This window comes from Simochromis diagramma, unplaced genomic scaffold (genome assembly GCF_900408965.1).
Source record: "Simochromis diagramma unplaced genomic scaffold, fSimDia1.1 OVJJ01000323.1, whole genome shotgun sequence".
NCBI lineage: Eukaryota > Metazoa > Chordata > Actinopteri > Cichliformes > Cichlidae > Simochromis > Simochromis diagramma.
Genome location: NW_024386770.1, coordinates 521,196 through 534,828, shown reverse-complemented (window position 1 = coordinate 534,828; position 13,633 = coordinate 521,196). Strand labels below are relative to the sequence as shown.

General features: G+C 42.7%; 3 protein-coding genes across 3 annotated transcripts; all 3 read right to left on the bottom strand.

Annotated features, from left to right (window-relative positions):
* Positions 1-962: 962 nt before the first annotated feature.
* On the bottom strand, positions 963-2,041 carry LOC120737280 (olfactory receptor 146-like). Its single transcript, XM_040037899.1, has one exon. The coding sequence runs from the start codon at positions 1,905-1,907 to the stop codon at positions 963-965; it is 945 nt and encodes a 314-aa protein (XP_039893833.1). The 5' UTR covers positions 1,908-2,041.
* Positions 2,042-2,941: 900 nt separating this feature from the next.
* On the bottom strand, positions 2,942-7,086 carry LOC120737975 (putative olfactory receptor 13C6). Its single transcript, XM_040038951.1, is given in 3 exon segments — positions 2,942-3,189; positions 6,482-6,929; positions 6,932-7,086. Coding segments are annotated over 3 exon segments (816 nt in total). The 5' UTR covers positions 7,052-7,086.
* A 2,188-nt stretch (positions 7,087-9,274) lies between these two features.
* On the bottom strand, positions 9,275-10,649 carry LOC120737273 (olfactory receptor 146-like). The gene has a single exon (XM_040037886.1). It carries the CDS (start codon positions 10,217-10,219, stop codon positions 9,275-9,277), a length of 945 nt encoding a protein of 314 aa, XP_039893820.1. The 5' UTR covers positions 10,220-10,649.
* Between the last annotated feature and the right edge of the window lie 2,984 nt (positions 10,650-13,633).

Genomic DNA, 13,633 nt, shown 5'->3' with positions numbered 1-13,633 from the left:
CATGCTGATATTAGTGAATTATTCCCAATGAGTCTTTTGTCACTGGATTAATTAAAGCTCTCTCTCTCCTTTGCAGTATTGTTTTAATTCAGCTGTATTTTAAACGGCCTGTTTAAGTTCATATAAACATCTCAATCAGATTTAAGTCCAGAGATTGTCTTCTTTGGTTTTAAATGAAAGCTATGGTATAAGTAAGAATACTAAAAACTACTTCCATGCAAAGGTATTCTCTTGGCCTTTAAGATTCATTACATCGGTATAACCGGGTGTTATTGCTGGTTTCATACCATTATGTTCTTTCTTAAATACTAATTATGTATTTAGCTCCAATAAAACTGCACAGTCCTTGTGTCTGTGTTTAACAAAGGCTTACCAGCAGATAGCGAATATTTGCTTTTGTCTTTAACGTCATCTAATGTAAATTAAACTTCATGAATGAGACAAAACCACAGATTGGCTTAAGCTTTTATTTTACACAAACATACACACATTTTGAAATGCTGACTAAAGTTTTATAGATTAGTTTCTTACAGCAGCAAAAACATTAACTTCCATCTAATTATGATTAAAATAGCTGTCAGAGATGATCTCCCTTTAGATGTTGAATTTCTATAAAAACAAACAGAAACACATTCTGTTTATGATGCCAAAACCTTCTTGGAAATCAGGAACAAGAAACCAGGAATAAGAAACCATCGCACTAAGACGCACACTCGACATTGAGAGACAGACAGAAAATGACACATGAAACTAGACCAATACAAAGCAGACACAACCAAAGAACAAATCCTAAACACAAATAAACAGAAACATGAAACTCTAATAATAAACATCATAATCATTAACACAACAAGGAAACAATCCCTGATGCAAAATTAAACCAAAACATAATAAACTCAAAATACTGGGTCCAACGGACCCAGAACCGTGACACTATAAAAACAAACAGAAACACATTCTGTTTATGATCCCAAAACCTTCTTAGATACGCAAAACTTCAAAAGGGCTTTTTGTAGGTCTTTGGACTGCACACCATAAATAATGGGGTTCAGACTGCCTGGAACCATAGGAAACAAAACAGCAAAGATTTTTCTGTACTCTGTGTACTGAGGGAAGCGATGCAGAGTAATACGTGTCATTCCACTAAGTGTCATAATCAGATAAACAACCAGATGAGTGCTGCAGGTCTTCAACGCTTTACTGTTCAAAGACTTGTTCTTACTGGTCAGACAAACCACTGCAATGCTTGTATAGGAAAGAACTATTGCCCCTATAGAGCCCACATAAAGAGCCACAGTGAAAGTGATACCATAGATGTTGTTAATGACCACACTTTCACAGGAAAGTTTAAACAATGAGGCATTGTCACAGTAGGGGTTTGTGATCAAAGTCCTGCATCGACTCAGTCGTATGGTCAGACCTAGAAGAATCCCGACCAAAACAAAGGCCACTCCCCAGGCACAAACTGTCAGCTTGATCATCATTTTGTTGGTCATTATGGAAACATAGTGAAAAGGATTACAAATGGCCACATATCTGTCATAGGCCATAATCATGAGAATAGTGTGACTTGTGGTTCCAACCAAGTGCGCAATGTAGGCCTGAACAACACATTGATAATAACTAATGAGGCGCTCAGATGGAGGTCTCATAAGGTCTATAAGCAAACGGGGCACCACGATAGAGTTTGCAAGAATATCATTCAATGGCAAGTTGCAAAAAAGGAGATACATAGGCTGGTGAAGATTCTTGTTCATGAAAATCAAAATAGTAATGCCCACATTTATAATCATTATAAACAGGTAGGAGAAAAACAAGAAAAGAAAGGCGGGGTAGAGAAAATCCTTTGAAGTGTTTAAGCCCTCTAACTGGAGGATGTAGCTGTTGTAGGTGTAGTTCTCCATCATCCTGAAAGAACGTTATTTTACACTTACAGATCTTATGAGATAGTAAGTCCATATGATCTTATCAGAAACAATAAAAGTTACAGGAGGAACTTTACAGTAGTGAAAACAATGAGGCTGAGTTATAGAAAAGCTGATGTAAAGCTGTTGGTAGACTAATACATCAACGCACAGCTTGTTTGTTACTGTTCTCCGCTGTCTTATAGGCACAGACTCCCAGAGGGTGTCCACATTGCCTCAGATTTTGAATGATGTAATTGCAATGATAATAAGATCAAGGACTTGTTCTTAGTGGTTAGACACACCACAGTAATCTTAGTATAGGTAAGAACCATGCTACCGATAGAACCTGTGAACAAAAGCACAGTGAAAGTGAGGCCATAGACATTGTTAATGAACACATCCTCACAGGACAGGTTAAACAGTGCAGTGTTAGGTTTTGTATTGTTTATTGTCATTTATGCTTAGAAATATCTACTTATATATGCTTAGAGTTTTATAATTAGTTGTAGATTGGTAGAGGTTTGATCCTTAATAGTCTGCAAACTTTGTGTGCATTCCAGAGCACTCTGGGAGCATGGGAGAGGTCGTACCTTGTCTTATTGTTCTATGGTAGGATAAACGTGTCTATATCTGTTTTAGGCTAAGTGCCTTTTGTTTAGATGAACTGCTGGACTTCCAGACCAGCAGAGTTAGGGAAGTCATTTATGGACACACACACACACACACACACACACACACACACACACACACACACACACACACACACACACACACACAACGCACAGGCAAGGTACTCTTTGTTTGTATGTAGACGTCATATGTTAATGAGCCTATGCATATTCATGTAACCTCAATAAAAGAGCAGTGTTACGGGGGAGCGGACGAGAGTCTGACGGAGGTCAAGTGGGTGGAACGACACTTGGCTCCAGGCAGGTCTCCCTTGAGTTGCATGAGTAACACGAAGAACTTTACCTACTTGATGTTCAATGCTTTTGCTGTGTTTTAAATTGTCTCGTTCCAGCGATGGGCCTGTGCTAGACAGACCCAACATGCAGCATTGTCACAATAGGGGCTACAACAGAGTTCTGCATCGGCCCAGTCTCGAGGTCAGACTGAGCAGAATCCCAAGACTTGTTCTTAGTGGTTAGACACACCACAGTAATCTTAGTATAGGTAAGAACCATGCTACCGATAGAACCTGTGAACAAAAGCACAGTGAAAGTGAGGCCATAGACATTGTTAATGAACACATCCTCACAGGACAGGTTAAACAATGCAGCATAAACAGCACAGCTGTTTCAAGATGGCGGAGCGCACAGACGCAGCGGCTCACTGCTCCTCACGTTCGGTGTTTTGTTTTTTACTTTTTCTACATGTAACTGTGTGGATGTATGTGTTTTTTATTATTATACATCGAGTAGAGTCCACCTACAATCGTCAGGACCTTCTGAGTTTTGGATTACCCTGTGCAAGGAGCATTACATCGGACTACCACCACTTTCACGGCATTCCGGAGGACATAATAAGAGCTCCAGGGTCTCCGTGGTTGGTTCTTCCCAGCGGCAAGACAAAGAGGAAACGTAAACAAAGGAGGCAAAAGCGTGGCTGCAGGGCAGGCCCACTAGCTCGGCTAAAGAAACAGCCATTTAAGCCACCGTTTCCGAGTATTTTCCTCTCCAACGTCAGGTCCATAACCAACAAAATCGACGAACTGAGATTACAAATTGCAGTCAACAAGTGTGTACGGGACAGCAGCATAATATTACTCACAGAGACCTGGCTGCAGCCATCAATTCCGGACTTGGCTATTGAGCTAGCAGGCCGCACGGTCCACCGTCACGACAGGAACAGCCACCCCGGTAAGATCAAAGGAGGGGGTTTATGCATCTACACCAGTGACAGCTGGTGCAAAAACACAAAGACTGTAGACAGCCATTGTTCCCCGGATTTGGAATATTTGACTATGAAGTGCAGACCCGTCTACATACCTCGCGAGTTTACTGTTGTCATGGTAACGGCCGTGTATGTACCACCCGATGCTAATGCTAACTCGGCCATGGAGGAGCTGCACAAGACAATAAGCAACCAGCAGAACTCCCATCCAAACGCAGTGCACATTATAGCTGGGGACTTCAACCATGCTGATTTGAGGTCAGTATTCTCCAGATTTGAACAGCATATTAAATGTGCAACGAGGGGGAAAAACACATTGGATAAAGCCTACAGCAACATCCAAAAAGGCTACAGAGCAACCCCTCTACCACATCTAGGTTTGTCAGACCACATGTCCATGCTGCTGATCCCTGCATACACTCCCATTAGGAGAAGAGCCCCCCCAGTCACAAAAACTGTGAAAACCTGGCCAGAAGGTGCATCACACCAGCTGCAGGACTGTTTTGAAAACACGGACTGGAGCGTGTTCGAACATCAGGACCTTGAAGAGCACACAACATCAGTGCTCTCATATATTAACTTCTGTGTCAACAGTGTCACTGTGGACAAACGTCTCCGGGTGTATTCCAACCAGAAACCCTGGATGACTAAAGAGGTCCAGGTCCTGCTGAAGCAACGTGACGCCGCTTTTAGATCCGGTGATGGTATAGAGTACAGTGCAGCCAGATCTGAGTTGAAAAGAGGCATCAGAGAGGCCAAGGCAGCGTACAAGAGAAGGATCGAAGACCACTTCAGCACCAACAACTCACGACAGGTATGGCAGGGAGTTCAGCACTTAACCAACTACAAACCTTGCAATACCACGTTGACTGAGGGTAACGCGGAGCTTGCGGAGGAGCTGAACCACTTCTTCGCACGCTTTGAGGTGAAGGGACCAGAGGCAGCAGCAGCAAAAACATCGGACAGCAGCAGCAGCCCAAGCCTCATAGTGCAGGAATATGAGGTGAGGCACACACTGAGGGCAGTGAACCCCAGGAAGGCCGCCGGACCAGATGGGGTAACCGCAAAGGTCCTAAAAGAGTGTGCAGACCAGCTGGCTGGGGTCTTCACCAAGATCTTCAACACTTCACTGTCCCAGTCCTGCATCTCGCCGTGGCTAAAGTCAGCCACAATTGTTCCACTGCCAAAGCGTACTAACATTAGCAGCCTCAACGACTACCAACCAGTTGCTCTAACACCTGTTATAATGAAGTGCTTCGAGAAACTGGTCCGACGTCACATCATGTCCTGCCTGCCATCCACACTCAACCCGCTCCAGTTCGCATACAGAGCTAACAGATCAACTGAAGATGCCATCGCTACAACGCTCCACACCACCATCTCTCACCTGGAAGTGCAGGGCCGTTACGCCAGGCTGCTCTTTGTTGACTTTAGCTCTGCTTTCAATACGATACTCCCGGACAGACTAATAGTTAAACTGCTGGAAATTGGACTTCCTTCCACCACCTGCCGCTGGATCAGAGACTTCCTCTCAGACCGTGTACAGAGAGTTAGAGTGGGGCCTCATCTTTCCTCAGCCCTCAGCCTCAACACCGGCTCTCCACAAGGCTGTGCACTGAGTCCCCTACTGTACACTCTGTACACATATGACTGTGTTAGTTCCCACCCAGACAACACAGTCATCAAGTTTGCAGATGATACCACCGTGGTGGGGCTCATCTCAGGGGGAGATGAGACTGCGTACAGAGCTGAAGTTCAGAGGCTGTCAGATTGGTGTGCAGATAACAACCTGGACCTCAATACCACCAAAACAAAAGAACTGGTAGTTGACTTCAGAAGGAGGAAGTCCGAGCTGCAGCCTGTCAGCATCAACGGGGAGTGTGTGGAAAGGGTCTCCAGTTTCAAGTTTCTGGGTGTGCACATAGACACAGACCTCCAATGGAGCTCTAACACCTCTGCGGTCTTAAAGAAGGCCCAACAGCGTCTCCGCTTTCTGAGAATCCTCAGAAAAATGGATCTGAAGAAGGAGCTGCTGACCGTCTTCTACCGCTGCTCCACTGAAAGTGTGCTGACATATTGCATCGGTGTGTGGTTCTCCAGCTGCACCACAGCACACAGAAAGGCACTCCAGAGGGTCATCAATATGGCCCAAAAAATCATTGGACATCCTCTTCCCTCCCTGAAGGACCTGTACAGCACTCGCTGTCTCAAGAGGGCACGCAGCATCCTACGGGACGGCACACACCCAGGACACCGGCTGTTTAAGCTGCTGCCGTCTGGCAGGAGGTTCAGGCTGCTGAGGTCCCGAACAAATAGACTCAAGGACAGCTTTTACAACAGGGCAACAGCCCTGATCAATGTAAATAGCTGACCTGACTGGCTACCTCCCTGGACTTTTTTAGGGGGGAGGTAACAATGTTTAAAACAATAACAATAATAATATTTATATTTATAACAAGGTGCAATAATAATTAATGTGCAATAATAACAGTGTGCAATACACATACACTTATTTTTTATACTAAGTTAATATGCTGTGTTGTGTTGTTTGTTGCGTTGTGATGTGTCATATCGTGTCGTGTTGTGTTATATGTAGTGCCGACGTAGGACAGTTTTCCAATTTCATTGTACTACTGTACTATGTATGACTGTGCAATGACAATAAAGAGTTATCTTATCATCGTCACAATAGGGGCTTTTGATCAGAGTTCTGCATCGGCCCAGTCTCAAGGTCAGACCGAGCAGAATCCCAACCAAAACAAAGGCCACCCCCCAGGCAGAAACTGTCAGCTTCATCAACATCTTATTTGTCATTACTGCAGCATAACGCAGAGGATTACAGATGGCTACATATCTGTCAAAGGCCATTATCATAAGCACTGTGTGAGCTGTGGTACTAAACATATGTGTGGTGAAAGCTTGGACCACACATTCATAATAACTGATGAGGCGCTCAGACGGAGGCCTCAACATGTCTACAAGCAAACGAGGGATCATGATAGAGTTTCCAAATAAATCATTAATGGACAGATTACAAAAAAGGATATACATGGGCTGGTGAAGACTCTTGTCAACAAAAACCAAAACAGCAATGCCCACATTTGCAACAATTAGAAACAAGTAGGAGAAAAAAGAAAAAGAAACATAGCATATGTGGCTTCCTGTGGGACATTTAAACCCTCCAGCTGTATTGTGAAGATGTTGTTTGTATTTTGCATGGACCTGAAAGAACAAGACAATTTCAAAGGCATTTCAAAAGCAATCCAGTCACTATCTAAAATCACATTTTGGGTTGTCTAGACCAAAATACTAAATTTAGCTCCATAAGGGACTGATATCCACTTACGAGAACATTACACTGCCTCTGTTTTATCAAAATTTAAAACGATTTTCTTCATATGTGGCTCTCATTTTTCTTAGAAACAAAAATCGGGTAAAAAAAAAAACAGTAATTCTTTGTTTTTACATTCATTGGGTTCCAATCAGCCCAAATATCAAAGAGAAATTAAAAATGCATGCCGTGGAAGAGTTCAGGTCTTAGGAGGTTAACCCATTTAAGAATAAGAAAACATTTCCGAGCTAACAGCAATATTTTATCACATAATTTATGCTGTGAGTAAGTTAATGTTAATTCTTTTGAAGGTAAACCAAGAATAAAATATCCAGGGTCCTTTTGGATCCAGTTCTTAAAGATATTACTCAGATCTTGAGATATAGAACTCCAAAATCTTTTAATTAGTTTGCATTGCCAAAAGTAATGGAAAAAGGTACAAGTTTCTTTTTGACATTTGATACAGACACATCAGGTGTAATCTTATGCAGACATTAGGAGTTAGGCGGTGTCGAATTTTGTATTGGGTATCTTGCAAACAGTTGCAAGTAAAAGTAGATCTAGCTATGTTTCCACTCCTCCTCCACATATTGATTATTAAGATCTCTCTCCCATTTATGAATAGCACTCAATGTGCTGCTACGATGAGTATATAGTAAAGAATAAAAGGCAGAAATAAAATGAGTTCTGTCTTTTTGTTTAATAAGAAAAGTCTCCAAAACTTCATATATAGCTGTTTCTGCAGATTGTGAAATTTCAGAATCAACAAAATTACAAACATGGAGGAAGCCCAAAAAAATTGTCTCTAGGAATATTAAAATTTGAATCCAGTTGCTGAAAGTTCACCAGTGTGTTGTTTAAATACAAATCACCCTTAGCCTGTTGTTATGCCACATATCGAACAGACTGCGAGACATTCCTAGAACAAAGTCTTTGTTTCTCAATAAAGGAGTCAAAAAAATCTCTGCCCAACCCTTTGTGCATTTCCCTCCAAAACCTTATTGTATTATAAATAACTGGGTTATTGTTAATCTCTGTTTGTAATTTCTTTTTGTCACAGACAACTAGGCCCCAAAGTGAAGAAGGTGAAGCAGACCAAGAGTCAAAAAAAAAAAAGACTGGACTTTATACACTTTGTGTTCTGAACATGCACGAAAGGTCTGACAGATGGCAGGATCATTGTATTTTAGCATAAAAATCATACTCTTTAAAAACATTTTCCTTTTAGTTAACATGAGAGAATGAGTAACTATTGATGTACTTTATGCAGTAACTTTATGAATTTAAAGAAAACAATCTTAATGGGGTTTTTTTTTTTGCCTCACAAATGAAATGCATTTGGAAATCAACAACTCAAATTTTATTGTACAAGAATCTCACTTAAGATTATCACAATGACATGCCTAATGCCAAATTGCCTTATTATAATGGATTGGATTTATATACTGCTTTTCAAGGCACCCAAATCACTTTACAATTCCACTAATTTCCACTATTCATTCACTCTCGCATTCACACACTTATTATTATTCTTTCAGTTTAGGTTCAGTTTCTTACATATACAATACTGAACCAAAACGGTGATATGTGCTGATTTTGTGAACTGTTCCTAATTCACTCTTCCAGTCTGATTTGCCAACATATGCACAGTAGTAAGAACAAAATTTTTATGTTTTAAATGAAAGCTATGGTATAAGTAAGAATACTAAAAACTACTTCCATGCAAAGGTATTCTCTTGGCCTTTAAGATTCATTACATCGGTATAACCGGGTGTTATTGCTGGTTTCATACCATTATGTTCTTTCTTAAATACTAATTATGTATTTAGCTCCAATAAAACTGCACAGTCCTTGTGTCTGTGTTTAACAAAGGCTTACCAGCAGATAGCAAATATTTGCTTTTGTCTTTAACATCATCTAATGTAAATTAAACTTCATGAATGAGACAAAACCACAGATTGGCTTAAGCTTTTATTTTACACAAACATACACACATTTTGAAATGCTGACTAAAGTTTTATAGATTAGTTTCTTACAGCAGCAAAAACATTAACTTCCATCTAATTATGATTAAAATAGCTGTCAGAGATGATCTCCCTTTAGATGTTGAATTTCTATAAAAACAAACAGAAACACATTCTGTTTATGATGCCAAAACCTTCTTGGATACACAAAACTTCAAAAGGGCTTTTTGTAGGTCTTTGGACTGCACACCATAAATAATGGGGTTCAGACTGCCTGGAATCATATAACACAGAACAGCAGAGATTTTTCTGTACTCTGAGTACTGAGGGAAGCGATGCAGAGTAATAAGTGCCATTCCACTAAGTGTCAAAATCAGATAAACAACCAGATGAGTGCTGCAGGTCTTCAACGCTTTACTGTTCAAAGACTTGTTCTTACTGGTCAGACAAACCACTGCAATGCTTGTATAGGAAAGAACTATTGCCCCTATAGAGCCCACATAAAGAGCCACAGTGAAAGTGATACCATAGATGTTGTTAATGACCACACTTTCACAGGAAAGTTTAAACAAAGAGACATTGTCACAGTAGGGGTTTGTGATCAAAGTCCTGCATCGACTCAGTCGTATGGTCAGACCTAGAAGAATCCCGACCAAAACAAAGGCCACTCCCCAGGCACAAACTGTCAGCTTGATCATCATTTTGTTGGTCATTATGGAAACATAGTGAAAAGGATTACAAATGGCCACATATCTGTCATAGGCCATAATCATGAGAATAGTGTGACTTGTGGTTCCAACCAAGTGCGCAATGTAGGCCTGAACAACACATTGATAATAACTAATGAGGCGCTCAGATGGAGGTCTCATAAGGTCTATAAGCAAATGGGGCACCACGATAGAGTTTGCAAGAATATCATTCAATGGCAAGTTGCAAAAAAGGAGATACATAGGCTGGTGAAGATTCTTGTTCATGAAAATCAAAATAGTAATGCCCACATTTATAATCATTCTAAACAGGTAGGAGAAAAACAAGAAAAGAAAGGTGGGGTAGAGAAAATCCTTTGAAGTGTTTAAGCCCTCTAACTGGAGGATGTAGCTGTTGTAGGTGTAGTTCTCCATCATCCTGAAAGAACGTTATTTTACACTTACAGATCTTATGAGATAGTAAGTCCATATGCTCTTATCAGAAACAATAAAAGTTACAGGAGGAACTTTACAGTAGTGAAAACAATGAGGCTGAGTTATAGAAAAGCTGATGTAAAGCTGTTGGTAGACTAATACATCAACGCACAGCTTGTTTGTCACTGTTCTCCGCTGTCTTATAGGCACAGACTCCCAGAGGGTGTCCACATTGCCTCAGATTTTGAATGATGTAATTGCAATGATAATAAGATCAAAGGTGCTTTGTTCATGAAAACTCAAGGCAATTCCTTTGTTATCAGGGCCCTTACAATAATCCTCCAAGAGAAAGCACACAACACCCACAAGTTACCAAATTAGTAGGAACAAGCATTTTACCATTTCAATTCATTCAGATATCTTTTATTTTGACAAGGAATTTCTTTCCATCTTTTCCTTATAATACACGCAGATAGTAGGGGTGTAACGATACACAAAATTCACGGTTCGGTTCGGTTCAATACTTTGGTGTCACGGTTCGATATTTTTTCGATACAAAAAAAATGTTCATGCCTTTTTAATTTGTCATTTATTAAAATTATAAATATATATTTTAACTCAGAAGTACTGTTTTTAAATTTAATGTTGCTGAAACAACAAAGTAACAAAATAATAAATCTGATTGAGGAATCACTCATCTTTGGAAAAGAGTTTATTACAGAGAAATGTCTCTTTCCAAAATAAAAGCTATACTATACGCTTCTTCTGGGCTATACTCTCAGCAGAATGTTAAACATATCAGGTCCCCATAAGGAGAATCATATGCTAACGGCTGTCTAAATGACTCGGATAAAGTTTGTAGCATGCCTGCTTGTTGTTTTTGTCTGCTTCCACTTGTCTTTGCACTAGGATGCTGTCGGAGTAAATGTGCAGTCATATTCGTTGTGTTCCCACTAGTGCTGTCAGCGTTAATCTCGTTGAAATGACGTTAACGCCACAACACGGCAAATCTCCGTTAACAAGCTACCACGGATCGCCCCGTGCATGGGGCTGGACGGCCAACACGTTAACGAGCTAACTGCGCTAACGCACTAGTTCCCACCCATGTAATTGAGCATTGCGTGGCACATCCGACATACTGTTTTACTTTTGTCCATGACGCGCTTACCTTCAGGGTCATACCGTCACATGAAAACCAAAATAGTTCCAAACGCCAGAATGAGGGTGGGGGAGGTTCAATTTGCCATGTTGCAAGGAGAGCTTAACTTCTGTCTCGCTAGCTTGCCCTGCGCTCAGTGAATCTGCGTTCGACTACTCCGCCTAGGCTGCACTGTCGAGCGCAGATCCACTGAGCGCTCAACACAGACAGCATCGTCAGAAGGAAAGTTGATAAAATAAATTAAAAATTTTGTATTGTTCGATACATATGCGTACCGAACCGAAAGCACTGTATCGAATGGTTCAATATCGATACGAGTATTGTTGCACCCCTAGCAGATAGAGTGCAAAAAGCAGTGCTTCAGAAGCAGTTTCAGCAGTGTTGCATTACTCCCTTTTATTTTAGCAATCTGGTACTGATAGAAATGTAATGACTTTAATTCATATTAATAGAATTGGAAAAGTAAATTTGTAATACTGACAACGGATCGAGTTGGCAAAGATCTCATTTATTAAGCCAGGTTTGTCACGGTGGTGGACGGACTCAGGCACAGACTGAGGTAGCATGGTTCAACAACACTTTATTAATCACTCCAGTGCGCTATGTACACATGAAGGGGGGGTGGAGAGAAACACCAGGGTCCCGGGGATCAATAGGCCGGGGAAACACACTTCTTCACACTTGCTCCGCTCCTTGTCCAAACACTCCTCACACGAGCAACCCACTCACACTCACGGAGTCAAAACGGGCGGGTCCAAATAAACCTATAAACATAGACGAGGGTAAGTCGGCGGCAAGCACGGGAACAACTGATTCACAATGAAGCCAGGCAATACTGATGAGGGTTACTCAATATTCCATCAACGAATAGCTCAGAGCCCCAGCCTTAAGAAGAGCCAGGGATCAACTGCAATTCACTCGAGATCAGCTGCAGGTGCGTGGGCCAAGGGCAGGAGCCCAATCAGAGCTCCGCCCAGGCAGACAGGTAGGAGAGAGAGAGGGAGAGAGAGAAAAACAACAAAAACTTGTGGCCACACTGGGCTGGCCGGGGAGGCACAGGGACCATGACAGTACCCCCCCCCCCCTCAACGGGAGCCTCCCGGCGACCCACCAGGCTTACCCGGGTGCAGGCGGTGGAAGTCCCGGAGCAGACCCCTATCCACGATAGCTGACCGGGGCACCCAGGAACGTTCCTCTAGCCCGTAGCCCTCCCAGTCAACCAGGTACTGAAATCCCCGACCCTGGCGCCGGGAGTCCATGATGCACGAGACGGTGTAAACCAGCTGGCCATCCACGAGCCGGGGCGGCGGCAGGGGCCTGGAACGAGGGCACACCGGGCTGGAGACCACTGGCTTGACCTGAGAGATATGGAATACATCATGAACATGCATATTGCGTGGCAGTGCCAATCAGACGGATGCAGGGTTGATTATAGCACTGATTTCAAACGGGCCGATGAAGTTGGGGGAGAGTTTTTTAGATTCAGCACGTAAGGGCATGAATCGAGTGGAGAGCCATACCTTCTGCCCCACCACATATTCAGGGGTGGCTGTCCGGTGGCGATCCGCGAGCGCTTTATTGCGTTCCTTCATCCGGAGTAAAGCCGCCTGAGTGGCCAGCCAGGCCCTGCGACACATGCAGAGGTGATGTCGGACAGATGGAACAGTATGCTCACCTTCAACCATGGGAAAAAGAGGTGGTTGGTATCCCAGAGACGCATTGAAGGGTGACACGCCGGTAGCAGAGGATGTGTGACTGTTGTGAGCATACTCCATCCATGGCGGAAGGATGGAAGCCAGAGGAGAGGCTGACCTTGGCTCCTATGGCAGAGCAGAACTCCTTCCACACCCATGACGCGAACTGAGGGCCCCGTCCAAGACAATGTCCTCAGGGATGCCATGGAGCCGAAAAACATGTGTGGTGAGGAGTCAGGCAGTCTCCAAGGCTGTAGGGAGCTTAGGAAGCGCAATGAAATGGGCAGCTTTGGAGAAACGGTCAACAATGGTCAATATTGTAGTGTTACCTGCAGATGGTGGCAGACCAGTGACGAAATCCAGAGAGATGTGGGACCAGGGTCGGCTGGGTGTGGAGAGTGGCTGCAGACGTCCAGACGGGTGTTGACTGGAGTACTTATTTTGAGCACAAGTGGTGCAGGCGGTTACGTACTCCCGTGAGTCTTTAATGAGGGCGGGCCACCAGAAATACCTGCGCAGGAATGCAGTGGTGCGGTTAACTCCTGGATGGCAGGAAAAACGGGC

Excerpts from the sequence above, each read along its gene's own strand:
- LOC120737273 (XM_040037886.1), bottom strand. The coding sequence starts at position 10,219 with ATGATGGAGAACTACACCTACAACAGCTACATCCTCCAGTTAGAGGGC.
- LOC120737280 (XM_040037899.1), bottom strand. The coding sequence starts at position 1,907 with ATGATGGAGAACTACACCTACAACAGCTACATCCTCCAGTTAGAGGGC.